Source organism: Gymnoscopelus microlampas, assembly GCF_963454915.1.
Source record: "Gymnoscopelus microlampas genome assembly, chromosome: 1".
Lineage (NCBI taxonomy): Eukaryota > Metazoa > Chordata > Actinopteri > Myctophiformes > Myctophidae > Gymnoscopelus > Gymnoscopelus microlampas.
Window position 1 is genome coordinate 23536502 of NC_139962.1, and position 15147 is coordinate 23551648.

General features: G+C 43.9%; 1 protein-coding gene across 1 annotated transcript in view; it reads right to left on the minus strand.

Annotated features, from left to right (window-relative positions):
* Positions 1 to 287: 287 nt before the first annotated feature.
* LOC311059507 (ras-specific guanine nucleotide-releasing factor 1-like) overlaps positions 288 to 15147 on the minus strand; it is a gene marked incomplete at both ends in the record, with an annotated part of 41757 nt that continues 26897 nt past the window's right edge. The window contains 14 exons of the mRNA XM_084077513.1: positions 288 to 380; positions 1114 to 1182; positions 1379 to 1496; positions 2231 to 2310; positions 2703 to 2900; positions 3221 to 3305; positions 3424 to 3530; positions 5416 to 5476; positions 6922 to 7034; positions 7455 to 7561; positions 8447 to 8656; positions 12543 to 12659; positions 14009 to 14155; positions 14333 to 14559. Of these exons, the coding sequence (XP_083933639.1) occupies positions 288 to 380; positions 1114 to 1182; positions 1379 to 1496; positions 2231 to 2310; positions 2703 to 2900; positions 3221 to 3305; positions 3424 to 3530; positions 5416 to 5476; positions 6922 to 7034; positions 7455 to 7561; positions 8447 to 8656; positions 12543 to 12659; positions 14009 to 14155; positions 14333 to 14559 (1732 nt within the window). The remainder of the gene's footprint in view (positions 381 to 1113; positions 1183 to 1378; positions 1497 to 2230; positions 2311 to 2702; positions 2901 to 3220; positions 3306 to 3423; positions 3531 to 5415; positions 5477 to 6921; positions 7035 to 7454; positions 7562 to 8446; positions 8657 to 12542; positions 12660 to 14008; positions 14156 to 14332; positions 14560 to 15147) is intronic.

Here is a 15147-nt window from a genome sequence, read left to right on the forward strand (position 1 = left end):
ACGAATCAGTTGGGTAAAGTACATACTGGAAGGGTACAACCTAATACATGGGACTAATACAAAGAATACTTTATATACACTATGATATATATATACACAGTGACAACCTCAGTGTTACATTATCCATTTGTAACCCTTGAGAGCGTAAAGATTTAACCAAATAGACCCTTATGGGTCCATTTGCTTACATGTGTACGCTCTCAGAGTTAAAGGGACACATAGGATTTTACTGTGTAGTATATGTACACTAGGTTGTAGGAAAGAGAGAGAGTGACTAGTCCTCTTCTTCACGATGAGGATTTGGGTTCGATTCTCAGAGAAGCTTCGTAAAGACTCTCCTCGTCCAGTACGTAACTGTTGTCCAGCAAATACTGTGCCGCCTGGACAGAGAGAGACACACACAGACAGATGTTACTGTCTATACATCAACGTGCATAGAGTTTAAGTGGTTAAATGGATATAGAACAGTGTTTCCCAATCAGCTATTTTCACCAGTTCGGGTCCCAGGGAGGGACACATCACATTTCTCTTTTAGCTAAAAAGTGTGGAAACCACTAGAATAGCATACTATTCTTTTCAAGATCTTTTTATTGGTTTTTAAGTGCAAGGCCCAAGGGCAAGCATACTGCACATATACATATCAAATAGACAATATCAAAGACAAACAGTACAATACCACATACCCCTATCCCACCCTCCCCCCACCCTCATTCCCCAGGACAGTTGTAGGCACAGTTGTGAGAAAATCAGAAATAAAAAGGAAAACAAAAAAGGCACAACATTAATCAGAGCAGATAGAATATGAAAAAGCAGATAAAGAATAAAAATAATAAATACGTTTTAGGTTTGCTGTGAGCTGCGGTCGCAACAGGCATACGCCACACTATGCAGCGTAGCAGCGAGTATTGTGGTAAAAAATCATGAAGCACACAGTATCACCAATAAAAGCGGCAAAATGGATCAAATCAAAAAAAGTATATCACAAAAATATATTTCCATTAAGCGACAAAAAAGGACATGGCAGCCAAAAGGACTCCTCAGCATAGTGGACACGTGTAGCTTTCATAAACTGTGCAAAAATGCAAAGAAACTGTTCATTAAAAAAAGACTCACCTTGGCCTGAACGTCAATCTTGTAAGCTGTTTGCTGAAACTGGCGTATCTCTCTGATGATGTGGGATATCTGGAGATGAATGAGATGAAAATGACATTAAAAAAAACCACAAACTTGTAGATAGAAGTTCATATACCGTTGAAAGTGATCGACATGCTGACTGACCTTCAGAGGTCTATAGCCTTCCTCTGCAGTGGGTTTTAGACAGTAGTGGACAGTAATGAAGTATATTTGAATGAGTAGGCCCACTGTACTTGGTCTTTACCATTCTCATCTTGGAGAAGTTGACCAGGCTGTCCTCTGTGTAGTTGGGCGTCCCCTCCTCGATGAAGGCCAGGTCAGTCAGGTACATTCCCAGGTAGGGGACACATGGAGGGTCACAGCTGGGCAACACGATACAGGAACACAATGAGGCTCAGACGAACATGAAGTTGAAGTTTGTACTCTGTCGTACAACTGTGTCGCTCTCTGAAAATAGCCAATGTACAAGCTCACAAAGCATCGCAATGCGTTGTGAGCTTGTACGTTGTGAGCTACGTCATACAACGAAATATAAATCAGGCTTATGAGATGTATTCCAGAGTTTTTGTTTAAGATATAAAAAGTTGTTTTTTAACAATCTTGCATTAAAACGGGGCCTTGAACCACTTCAAACCTTTGTTGCATGTCAAATCGCGCAAATAGCAAAGCAATGCGTCAACATGACGCATTGTGAGCTTGTCGTTTGCCAAATGTTCGCCTATTTTTGCTAAATATTTGCTAATTATGGCATGCCCAGAAGAGGGATGCTAGGATTCATGTGGTTAACACATTTGTTTTAAGATTATGACATTTGGGGCATTAAAACAAAAGAAAAAAAGTGACTTGAAAAGGGGAGGCATTGTTTTTTTCAGCATGACAATCATGGACTTCTGTGTCCCAATCAGAATTGAACCAGGTTCAGCATGGGGTCCAAAATATGAAACCAAAGAATGTCACTCTTTTGTACCAGTACTGTACTGTATATGAGATGTAAGGAATACAAAAAATCTTCCTTTGATACAAACTGTACAGCATATTACTGAGGGCTCCACCAGGGAGCGCTAGAGATGACTAGCTTTAAATAGTGATTACTTACTTCTTCAAAGCCTCCCTCAGGTTCTTGAATCTTCCATCAGATGACACAAGCTTTTGTAACTTGTCAATCAACGTCTTGGTCTGAACAAAGGGGATAAAAAAACACACTGTAAGCGACCAGATTGTTTAACAAGAGATCAGAAAGAAAAGCAAAGAAAAGATGCACAGCGTGAGCTCAAGTTACACATTACACTGACTCGTGTCTTATACTCACTTTAACATAGATTGGATTAGACCGGATTAGCGGATGAAGATGGACGGACGGACGGATGGACAGACAGACAGACAGACGAATGGACTGATGTACAGATGGATGGACGGACGGACAGATGGATGGATGGACTCATGTCCACAGGTGTTACAGGTGTAAACAGGTGGGTGAAATTCTTTTTTCGCTACAAAGCTCCATCATTTGTAGTTTTCAGAAGAGGGAAGACAGTCACATTGATGGATGCTGCTGCTGCTGGCGGTACCTGCTTGGAGACTTTGAGCCAGGTCTTCTTCAGACGGAAGATGGAGCTCCTGTTGAGCGAGGAGGTGATCTCCAGCACGGCGTTGTAGTTGTGGAGACAGCGGCAGATGTCCGCCACCGCCACCCACTTCTCCATCACCGTCACCCTCATGTTCACCTCGTCACAACGCAGGATCTCTGTGGCGATCAGGTTACTGATCTAAACACAGGCACGGGAAAACATGTTAATGTTGGTACAAAAGAAGGAAAAAATAAACACATTATGGCAGGGAATGTTTTTTCAAGGTATCTATGTATCTATGTATCTATGTATCTATGTATCTATGTATGTCTGTCTGTCTGTCTGTCTGTCTGTCTGTCTGTCTGTCTTTGTTTATCTATTTATGTAATGTATCAGTCAGTCAGTCGCTCCGTCCGTCAGTCCGTCCGTCGGTCCGTCCGTCGGTCCGTCGGTCCGTCGGTCCGTCCGTCCGTCTGTCCATCAGTCAGTCATTCAGCAGTAGTAGAATGCAGACGTACATCATTGAAATGTTTAGTAGTTTTCATGATGAAAGGAGTTCTCTCATTCTTGTCGTTCTTCATCCAGCCTTGACCAAAGAACTCCCTGGTGAAGATGGGGTTCAATTAAACACAAATAAACAAACACCAAAAAGTTTGCATTCATGCCTGTGTGTGTGTGTGCGTGCGTGCGTGCGTGCGTGCGTGCGTGCGTGTGCACTCACTCGTATGGAATAACTTTGAAGACCAGGTGGTCCAGCAGTGTGAGCTGCTCAGCGATCTCCAAGGCCGAGTGGTTCTCAAATGGCTCCGTCTTACTACCCTCCATGGCCTAACACACACACACACACACACACACACACACACACACACACATTTGAAATATTGATTTATGTCCACATAAACAGAAGTACAAGATGTACAAAGGACATAAACACTGCCAGCGCAGTCAGATAATGGGGAAACAGCCAGTTACAAAGTGCATGTAAGGCAGAGCATTGTTACATACAAAACAAAAGATGTACTTGTCGAACACAGCGGACAACAATCATGGGTAAAGGAAACAACGCCTCCTCCAAATTGAGCGGCTTCCTATAATAGCTGATATTGAGCAGTACTTGTTTAGCCCTCCTTTTGGAGAGGCCGGCCATTTGAAGGCCCCTCACAACCAACTTGTGCACGTGCCCTAGGCTTCCAAAGATAAAAACCAAAGGTTTACATCTGTAGCCTAGCTGAGAGATGGTCTGCTCTAGCAGATGATATTTTAGCACTTTGGTTAGGAAGGCTTCCTCTGTAAGCTGTAATCAAAAGTACAGCCGACCTCGAGAATGAACACCTCTCTATGGTTTTCATTAACAACAATGACATCAGGGGTGTTAGCTGAAATGTTAGAGAACACAGAATCATCATTACACAGGCTAAACATGCTCGGCTTCACAGTAGAATGCTTATACAGCATAATGGGCGCGCGCACACACACACGCACACGCGCGCGCGCACACACGCGCACGCACACACACACACACACACACACACACACACACACACACACACACACACACACACACACACACACACACACACACACACACACACACACACACACACACACACACACACACACACACACACACACACACACACACACACACACACACACACACACACACACACACACACACACACACACACACAGTGAGGCATTTAGCAAGTCACTCTTATCCAGAGCGACTTACAAGTGGGAGATGGAATAATAAGCTGAGTAAGCATAAACTCTAGTCAATTAACAAGGTAAATAGTCACAAAAATAGAGCGCAGAGAGAACATTGTAGTGCGAAAAAAAACTAGAGTATCAGGTTAACAATGGACGTAGCATCTGTCTAAACAATATACTATCTAAATAACATTCTTAGCATTTGTGTTCAAGGGAACACAATCAACATAACAAAAACATGAGAACAAGTGACCAAAATCTATCGGCATAGTAAACTAGCATCGATCAAAAAATGGTGACAAGAAAGGAGAGAGGACCGCTAGGGGTGAGGTGGAATCAGAAGAGGTGAATCTTCATATGGTTTGGACTGTATACCTCCTCGTTGGCGGAGGTATACAACCACCATAGGATTTATGTTTAAAATTGTTTATAAAACCTTCAGGTAACCAGTGATAAAGATCACAGCAGCTGAGGTGGATGTGTTCTCTTCTGTAGTAGGATAAAGTAGAATGTATGCCTCCACCAACCAGTTGACGTCGTCTCATACAAGATGTATGTTATGTAGTAAAGACTTTGAAGGAATTTAATAAAAGGTGTAGTTTTAGGTAAAATGTAAGTTATGACCATATTAACATGCATGAAATGAAATGAAATCACAGTGATGTGACCAAAACCTTCACTTCATCATTTTATCCTTGTAGACTAAATTTTAATTTCTAGAGGCATAAACATTTTATGAGGTCAAAGTGAACTTCAACTCTGACATTTGACCACCAACATATAATTAGTTTGAGTCCAATTTTAAGAAATTATATCTCAAGGCGTTCCTGAGTTACCACGTTCATGCGAATGGGACAGACATACAGTATGTACAGACGTACAGCCATACTGATGGACGGACGGGACAGACAGACAGACAGATGAGCGGACAGATGGACAGACAGAAGGACAACCTGAAAACATAATGCCTCCAGGCCACAGCTGTCACCAGTGGAGGTATTACCATCTGTGTGACGTCTTCCAGACTGATCTGACTGTCTCCTGGATCCTCCTGGGTCAACGTCCTGCACCAGCACACATACCAAACACATGAGAACATCTAATGTTTAAAGGTAGGGTAAGTGATGTTTTATGGTTAAAACAAAACATGTTTTGTTAAAAGGTTAAAGCACTATGTTCTGATAGTAATCATTGCTATAGAGTGTTTGTTCAGTAACCGAGGCCTCCCTGTCTCTCCAGCTCTTTTGTAAACACAAAATACATTTTCAGGTGGGCTGAAGAATTTTAGCCAATCAGGAAAGAGTACCCACTGCCTCCCCCTGGTCAGCCGGGGCGCCTGATGGAGGGGAGAGGAACTGGTTGGAATAACGTGTTCCTTCCACATGCTACGTCCAACCAGGGAAACTCCACCCTGTCAGGTGATAAGAAGGCTTGTATCTGTATTCTGTGCAAGTTCTCTCTCCTGATTGTATAAAACTAGATTGTCGTTCACTTGCAGACGCGTCGTTCACTTTGCAGTGCCACCTTACAGGCACCTCACAGTGTGAGAGAGAGTTTTGTGCTCTCCTAAATCCACGGCAGGCTTTGAAAGTACCCACTTCAGAAAGAGGTGACGTGCATCACCTCTCCAATGACCAAAACCCACTTTGTGATTACTCAGACCTGGTATGGCAGACCTGTGGGGAGTGTGCAGTGGTGTACAATGTGAAAAGATAGTTGAAATCGCAGGAGATGAAGTTAGCAGTTTATTTGTGTAAAGGGTCGTCGGCGTGGGTTGTGTTGAGGATGGAAGCCGTCGAACTGGTGCATCCTACCTATTTATAGGTAGGATGTGATGTCATGCTGTCGTGAGATTACGTCACAATGGCGTGTCTCATCGTGATGTCACGACCGTGATGTCATATGACGTCACACTGGCTACATACAACGTTACAACGTACATACTGACAACCGACATGGCGCAGGATTCAAATTGTATATATAGATAGATAGGTATCCCGACCAGAAAATGGATTTTCTTTTTAGTAAATAGCAGGGGGGAGCCTGTTACTGAACAAACACTCTATAGCAATGAGTACTATCAGAATATAGAGCTATTTAACGTGTATATGTTACAGCATGATTGAAAAAACAGTCAGATTGATAAAGAAATGCTTGTTTTCTTCGAGTTCACCTCCCGCGCTACCCCGCTGACTGGTTCTCCAATCATACTTGTGACATATACATAAAACATTTGCCGCTATGGTCCGTGCAAGCAGCGAGCAAAGTGGCAAGTAAATTAATATTACATCCGTCTTTGTTAATAGTGTTATCCTGGCTAACGCTGACTGGTAAGTTAGATACCAATGAAGTAGTGCTTTGTGATTTGTTGCAATCCTGGTTAACCCCAATTTAAAAACTGTGTGAATTTTCATTTAGCCTATTTAAATCACTGTAATCTTGAATGTTTGACAATGTGTGTCCTGTGTGAAGAATCTGCTAGGATTTGAAAGAGTATCAATGTGTGAACCTGATGATGTTGGCAGCTGCTTTCCTCTCCTGGGTTAAGAGTTCAGGGTCATGCATGACTTCCTCCAGGAAACTAATCACTCTCATCTTCAGCTCCGTGTTCATCTCAAAGTCCTGACAGAGAACACACACACACACACACACACACACACACACACACACACACACACACAACACAACATCAGCGGTCATCAGCGGTCAGGAGGAAGAGAGAGATTCCTTAACTCCTGGGTTAATAAAATTGTTATAATTATCAAACCTAAATATCAAACATTACAGTCTACATTTCCCAAATGAAAATGCATGTATTTAATTCAGTCTGACCAGAAGCAGTTATAAAACATATCCCCAACATCTCTCTCTCTCTCTCTCTCTCTCTCTCTCTCTCTCTCTCTCTCTCTCTCTCTCTCTCTCTCTCTCTCTCTCTCTCTCTCTCTCATCCACAGTGAACAAGCAAAGAGAGATGCAGAGCCTGAGAAGAAAAATAGAGAAAGATAAATTGACTGATGATAGTTGTGTGGTTTCCCTCCATACCTGTGAGTGTTTGGACACCCAGTGTCGCAGTACGTTGAGCACCCTGTTGGTGGCAGCCCTCCTTATGACAAACTCCTTATCCCCATTCCTCTGGTCTGTGGGGAAACCTGGGGACAATAGAACAGTGATTGTCAAGTTTTTTTTAATTTCAAGACCCATTTCATCACTCCCAGTTTGATATGCATTATCCTAGTTTCTCTGAGGCACTGCATTGTTCCCTCTGCACTCTACTTATATGACTATTTACCTTGTTGTTTATTGACTAGAGTCATAGGCGCATTATGAGACAATGGCCCCCTGGGGATAGAGTTGTAAAAGCCCCCCCCCCCCCCCCAAGTACACTGACTTGCAGTCAACACCACAATAAATATCTCTTCAACTGCAAGAGGATCTACAGCACACGTGCATAGGCTGCACAGAATGCCAACACCATATTAACACACATGCATTTCAACAGGATCTTAGAGCTTCCAATGATGTTTTGCACTTGCTTTTGCATGCCCCTCTTAGTGAATGTTGAGGCTATTCATTCCATTTCTTTTCAGTAGGACTTGAAGGGGGATCTGTTATTGGCCCCCCCTGAGCTCCTGGGTCCCTGGACCTGGGCCCAGTAGCCCTGTGTGGCAATCCACCCCTGACCAGTGGTGTAAAGTAACTACATTTACTTAAGTACTGTACTTACAGTAAGTGCACTTTTGAGGATTTTTTTTACTTTACTGGAGTATTTCCCATTTTCAATACGTTTACTTCTACTCCACTACATCTCGGAGGCCAATATTGTACTTTTACTCCACTACAATTATTTGACAGCTTTAGTTACTAGTTACTAGTTGGTACTTGAGTAAAATATTTGAGTACTTTTTCCACCACTGCCCCTGACTTGAGATCATGGTTACTCTGCTTTGATCTCACACTCTGTAAGTTGCTCTGGATAAGAGCGTCTGATAGATAAATGCCCATATGACTGACCAGCACCACCCTGTGTCACTGACCTGTGCCCGCTAGGGACATGCGTCGGTACTTCTCCTTGGTGGGCGTTCCCTCGTTGGCACCGGCGGTGGCGATGGCGAAGGCCGAGGCGGCAGACAGGGCGCTGCGGTTGTTGTCCAGCTCCCGACACGAGGACACCACCATGCGGTTGTTGTCCAGCTCCCGACAGGACGACACCACCATGCCGTTGTTGAAGGAGAACAGGGAGAACTCTGGAGGGAGGGAACATTAACAGTATGGGGATGATGCTCGGGTGGTGCAGGGGTCAAGTACCTGCCCACCACCATGGAGTCTACTCTAGGAGTTCAAACCCACCACAGTGCATCCGGCTTGGCCGGGCGTCTATGGTGATGGGGCTCATGACATTTCTAAGGTCCGGCCCGGGGGACAGTTGTGGTACGAGGGAAGATTTTATATGGCCCTTCCTAAAAATGCACTATTTATAGCCCGCCAGTATAGTTGTTAAGGCCATGTTATAGTTGTTGTGTTAGTCCACACAAACACAGTAAAGTGTTAAAGTATTATGAAATTCTAAACAATAAATGACTTGCTTTTCAATTTATGTGGAGAATTAAGTCTCGTCTTTCTTAACTTCAACCAGTAGAGGGAAGCAGAGAACCAGGGCAGGCAACACTTGCTCCTACATTGTGTATTAGGTTTTTATCAAGCTAGATCAGTGGTTCTCAAAGTGAGGTCCATGCAGGGAACCTTGAGGGAGGTTCCAAATGGACCCTTACATGTCTGTAACTCTGAAATTAAAACGTTTGAGAACCACTGCGCTAGCACATAACACCTCTGACCTTTCAGTTAGGCCACAACTAATCTCTCAGCAGCACCGCTGCCCTAAACATGTAGTGTTGTCCTTAGTAGGAATAAACACAGAAGCACCCAGTGGATAAAGAAAGTGCAGGGGCCAAACCGACAACTGTTTCTACACTAAAAAGGAGGTGGTGCTCCCAGAGGCAAAAACAAAGGAAAAGAAATATCTTATAAAATATAAATCTGGGAACAAATGGGTCCACGGCAATCAGATGAATGTCTCCCAGTCACCCCCCATGGAAATAAGCCCTCAAGCTTTTATGTGTTTCAATGTTCAATGATTTAGCTGGTGACCCGCTGGAACCTCCTCAAGGAACATTACACTACTTGTTACTTGGTATCAAGATCAATTAGTTACATTACAAGTTACTATACAGTATTCTTTTTGCTACCCAACCCCTTAAAAATAACAGATCTTCAAGCTAAGTGTGTTGTATCGCAACGTGTTGATAGCTTTCTCCAAAAAAAGTTTTTTTGAATGTGACCCCCTCCTGTTATGGCGTTAACTGGGCTCCTCTATGCAGCTGGACGGACAGTCGGACGGGAAGAGATAGCGCTTATGTTGGTCAAAAACAAATCACATTCATTTACGCAGTAACACAGCGTTATTGAACCAATGAAAAGTATTAAGAAGAGCTCGTGACTAAATAATATAAAATAAATAAATTGGATCCATTGGAACAACACAGGTTCTTTTTTTTCTTTTTCATTTCCTGAAAAGTAACCGTTTTGGACAAACAAGATTTCCACCCGCCATTATCCTATTGTATTACGGCGTAGCCTACATGTGTACGTCAGTGCCTGTACAACTGCTATACAAATCTCCCTCTGGTGTAATAAAGTATTCTTTGTCACGCAACAACAACAGCAGCAGGGACCGACTGCGTGTGTTCTACTGTGACTCCCCCTCCCTCCCTCCTTCCCTCCCTCCCTCCCCCCCCCCCCCCCCCCCTCTCTCTCTCTCTCTCAGGATGATGATGAACTCTTTCTGATCTAGGTTTTGAGGCTGGTTGTGTTTCTGTGTATTCCTTTATTTGTCTTTTGGTGTTTGCATATACGTAAGACAGGCATGTAGTTGAGGTCCTGGTTATGGTCTGTATTACCCGGTAGTGCATAATAAAGGACTTTTTGAAATAAAATAAAATAAATCTCTCTCTCTCTCAGTCTCTCTCTCTCTCTCTCTCTCTCTCTCTCTCTCTCTCTCTCTCTCTCTCTCTCTCTCTCTCTCTCTCTCTCTCTCTCTCTCTCCCTCCCCCTCTCTCTGCCCCCCTCTCTCTCCCTCTCTCTCTCTGTCCCTCCCCCATCTCTTTCTATCTCTCTCTCTCTCTCTGCCTTTCCTCCTCTCTCTCTCTCTCTCTCTCTCTCTCTCTCTCTCTCTCTCTCTCTCTCTCTCTCTATCCCTCCATCTCTCTCCCTCTCTCTCTCTCTCTGTTTCTTCCAGTGTTAATCCGTTCATCCGGGGGCGGATGGAGGAACACGCACATGGTTGCTAAGGTACAAGGGTTCCTTCCGCCTACACACACCAGGCTCTGGCATCCCTGCTATCCTGCATTGTGAGCAGAGCAGTGCTGGAAAGTAATTAGGTACAAGTACTGCACTGAGGTACAATTCGGAGGTACTTTTACTCTACTTACGCCTACACACACGAGGCGCTGGCATCCCTGGTATCCAGCATTGTGAGAAGAGAACACACTGTGGTGGAAGAAGTAGGCCTACTCAGATTTTGGACTTAAGTATCAATGCCAGAAGGTAAAAATACATTCTTACAAGTAAAAGGCCTGCATTCAAAATCTTGGTAAAAAGTTTAACTACTCATTATATAGAATGCCCATTTCAGAATCATATACATCATGTTATTGAATTATAAGTATTGATCATCAACCATGCACTTGAAACCCTATTTTATACTTCAGCTATTTTCAAAACATTTAGAACATCTTGGATTGAATGGATTCATTTGATTAATTATTAATAATCAAAATCTGCAAAGTAAGTAACTAAAGCTGTCAAATAAACGTAGTAGAGTGGAAAAAAAAGTGCCTCTCAAATGTAGTGGAGTATACAGTAAGTATAAAGTAAAATACTTGTACCTCAAAATTGCACAGTGCAGTACAGTAAATGTACCTAATTACCACTACTGAGAACATACTGGGGATGAAGTGTTCTCTCCACATCTTATAGACCAATTGCCTATGTAATCCTGGGTGCTACTCTCCCTCTGCAAGCCTAGGGAGAGCCTAGGCTTGGGCTCATGCCTCCTTCAATGCATGAGGAGCTAGTAAGCCGCTTCTTATCACCTGACAGAGGGGAGTTTCCCCAGTAGGTCGTAGCGCGGGGAAGGAACACGTTATTCCAACCAGTTCCTTTCCCCTCCATCAGGCGCCCCGTCTGACCAGGGGGAGGCAGTATAGAGACCAGGACTACCGCATGTTTTTGTGAGGGTACCTACCCTAGGGGACACGGGGAGAACATGCAAACTCCACACAGAATAGGCCCTTTTGCCACCCCCTCCTAGGGTATGGGCACTGATGACGCGGAGGAGAGGACACGCCCCCAACGCCCACAGTGTCCCCGGCGGGAATCGAACCCAGGAGCACCCTATGAGTACTTTTATATTTGTTATTTTGATGCCAATACTTTTGTTTTAAAATAAATTGAATGCAGGATTTTTACTTGGAGTATTTTAACGGTGTAAAATTCATGTTGAGCTGATGAAAGGTTCACCAGGTAGGGCCAATTGGTCTGGCCAATGACTGGCCAGGACTACGTAAGTGCTTTATGTCCCCCCATGTTCAACAGGGGGTCCGGGACCCCTAAAACCAGAGCTCTAATCGGCTCGGCTCTCCATAGCATTTTGGCCATTCCGAATCAGATTCGCGCTAAAGTATTTTTAACATGCTATAAAAGCCCTCGTATGAAAAGTTTAGTCTACACATTATGACATGCAACTAAAAGGATGGTTATAAATTATATATTCACGCACAAATAAAAGCTGATGTTATAAAAAATATACATTTTAGATTTTGGGGAAATGGCAGATCTACAAGCTCTCAACGCGTCGCATCATAACGCGTTCAGAGCTTGTAGATCGGCTATTTTAAATAGCTATATACTGTAGATTTAAAGTGGTTAAATCGCTTTTGATGCTATCATTAACTAATTTTTTCACCCCCTGGAACCCACGGACCACTTGGGGATCCACTGCTCTATGGAAACCCAGTTAGGACCTGCTGCGTGAATCCATAATAAATCCATAAATAAATAAAAACATGGCTGTACCAGAGTTTTTGGACTTGACATTCTTGGGTGTGCTCGGGGACTTGGGAGGAGACATGTCTGCCTCGGTGTCATCATTCTGACTGGGATCTTCATGGAACTCTTCTCTCACCGACATGTCTGGACAATGACATCAAAACAATTACACAGCTTCTTAGAGGGATACTATTTAACTTATTTTTTGTAAGTAAAATGTTATTTTGTCCAATCTATATGGTAGAGTATGTTAATACAATATAACGTATATAATATAATATAACTGGGGTGGTTGTATTTGGCCGCCCTGCTCCTCTATTGAGACATTTTGATCTTGTGTCGGTCGGTTGGACACAAATTTTAACCTGAAGGTCAAAATTCTATTCCTCCCCTGAGCAAGCAGGCAGGTTAGCTCTGTGGCAAAAATGTCAGCACTTGCGTAGGAGACCCGGGTTAAAATATTTTTTTGTGCAAACTCCATCATTTTTGTTATTTTCATAAAGAGAAAAGAAAAGAGAGGGGGTAGGGAGAGCAAGGAGAAAAATAAAGATATCTACATATATACACATAATATACGTATACATATATACGCATAATCCAGCTGGTACAGTACATGAGGGTAGACATAAGGTGCATGCACATAGCAGCAGGTACATACAGTAGCCTACATGGTATTGTACTATCAGGATCTGCATTTCTGTGTCTTATTTTGCCTTTTTTGTCTTTATGGTATTTTATTTTTTAGTAAGGTGCGAGAGTTTCCTGTGTTGATTGTCTTTGAGTTTCACCTGTGTCTAGTTAGTTCCCTGTGTGTGTGAGTGTGTATATGTGAGTGCGTGTGTATGTGTACAGTATGTGTATGTGTATGTGTATGTGTATGTGTGTGTGTGTGTGTGTGTGTGCGTGTGCGTGTGCGTGTGCGTGTGCGTGTGCGTGTGCGTGTGCGTGTGCGTGTGCGTGTGTGTGTATATGTTCCAGTATGATTGAATACCTGTCAGATTGAAAAAGGAGTTCTCGTTTTCTTTGAGTTCACCTCCCGCGCTCCCCCGTGGCGGGCCGGGCGGGCCGGGCGGGCGCCCCGGGCCCCCCCCCCCGTCAAAAAAAGAGATGACGTCTCTGAGGTACCGAGAATAGGGGGGACTATGACTTACGATTCTGTCCCTATCGGGACATAACTCGGACAGCGCTGAGTCGGCTGAAGGGGACTTTGCAACGCTCGGCATGGCGACTCTTGTGGCTCAAGTCCCCGTCAGCCGGCGCGCCTCTGTCAGTGAAAACGAGTGCATCTGACTGGTTTTCCAATCATATTAATGTGACATATATATTTGTTTTCATTTCAAGTTGGAGTCTTGAGTCTACCTGCATTTGGGTCAAGTTTTGGGGTTTTCCTGACATTAGACATTAAGGTGCAAATGTATTCTTCGTTGTATGTGAGTGTCACAACTAAACATAAATCTAGCTTAAATGTTGGTCTATCATGCTGCGGTCCTGACCTTGTTTGCTGAGGGCCGACTCTTCGGCCTTGCCTTCGGCCTTGGACTCCGTACCGTCGTCGGCCGTCTTGCCGGCCAAATTGGACACGTACAGCTTGTTGATGTCCAGGGTGGTCTTACTGAAGGGGGACATGGCAGAGTGCATGCCTGTAGGGGTACAACAGTTAATAACTAATTGATTTAATCTATTATTTAATCAAATAATTGATTAATAATCATATATATATATATATATAATACCTATTTTGAGCATGTTTTTGAGTATGGCAAAAAGTAAAAAGAAGTAAAAATAGTGAGAAAATCGCTAGTTGCAGCCCTACATGCCTGCATAGCCGTTGGGCGAGCAGCTGAGCGCGGCCAGGTCCAGCGCCTTGCCGCCGGTGATGATGGGGATGTTGAGGGACAGCTTGCGTCGGCGGTGCGGCGAGGAGGTCATGCCGATGGAGAGAGGCGGAGGGGAGGAGAACTTGCGGCTGGCGCGCGGCGACTTGGGCGGCTCGCCGTACAGGAGCTTGTTGTTCTGACTGCTGGCGAAGAACAACTCCAGAGACCTGGAGGGGAGTAGGAGGGGAAATAAGACGCTGGTTTACATTTTCGGGAGGACCACCGGTTCGATTCGATTCTTGTCTTTAACTCTGAGAGTGTACAAAAGCATTTGTACACTCTCAGAGTTACAGACTTGTAATGGTCCATTTGCTTCCTAACCATCCATTTAGCTTGGGACCCCCCCCTGAACCCCCTTAAGGACCCCTGGGGGTCCCTCCATTGAACCAGAGCCATAAGACTGCAACATCCACACACGGTCCAGCCTGAGAGAGACAAGACAGAGTGGTCATTAGTGTTCAACTTTATTGTCACATCACAGCTTTACACAGGTGTAAAGAAGTGGGTGCAATTATTTTTCATACAAGCTCCATCATTTGTGGTTTTCAGGAAAAGGAAGAAGAAAAGAGATAGAAAGAAAGAACTAGGAAAACAGGTCAGATATTCAACTACTCCTGATATGAGTTATGAGTAGAGTGAAATGTATTTACAAGCAGGTCCGACGTTGCAGACAATCCTGAAATTAGTGTTTTCGGGTGGAATCGTCACTTTGACCCAAAACGGACGGAGTGTGAAGTGTGGGGGGAGGCTGGGGG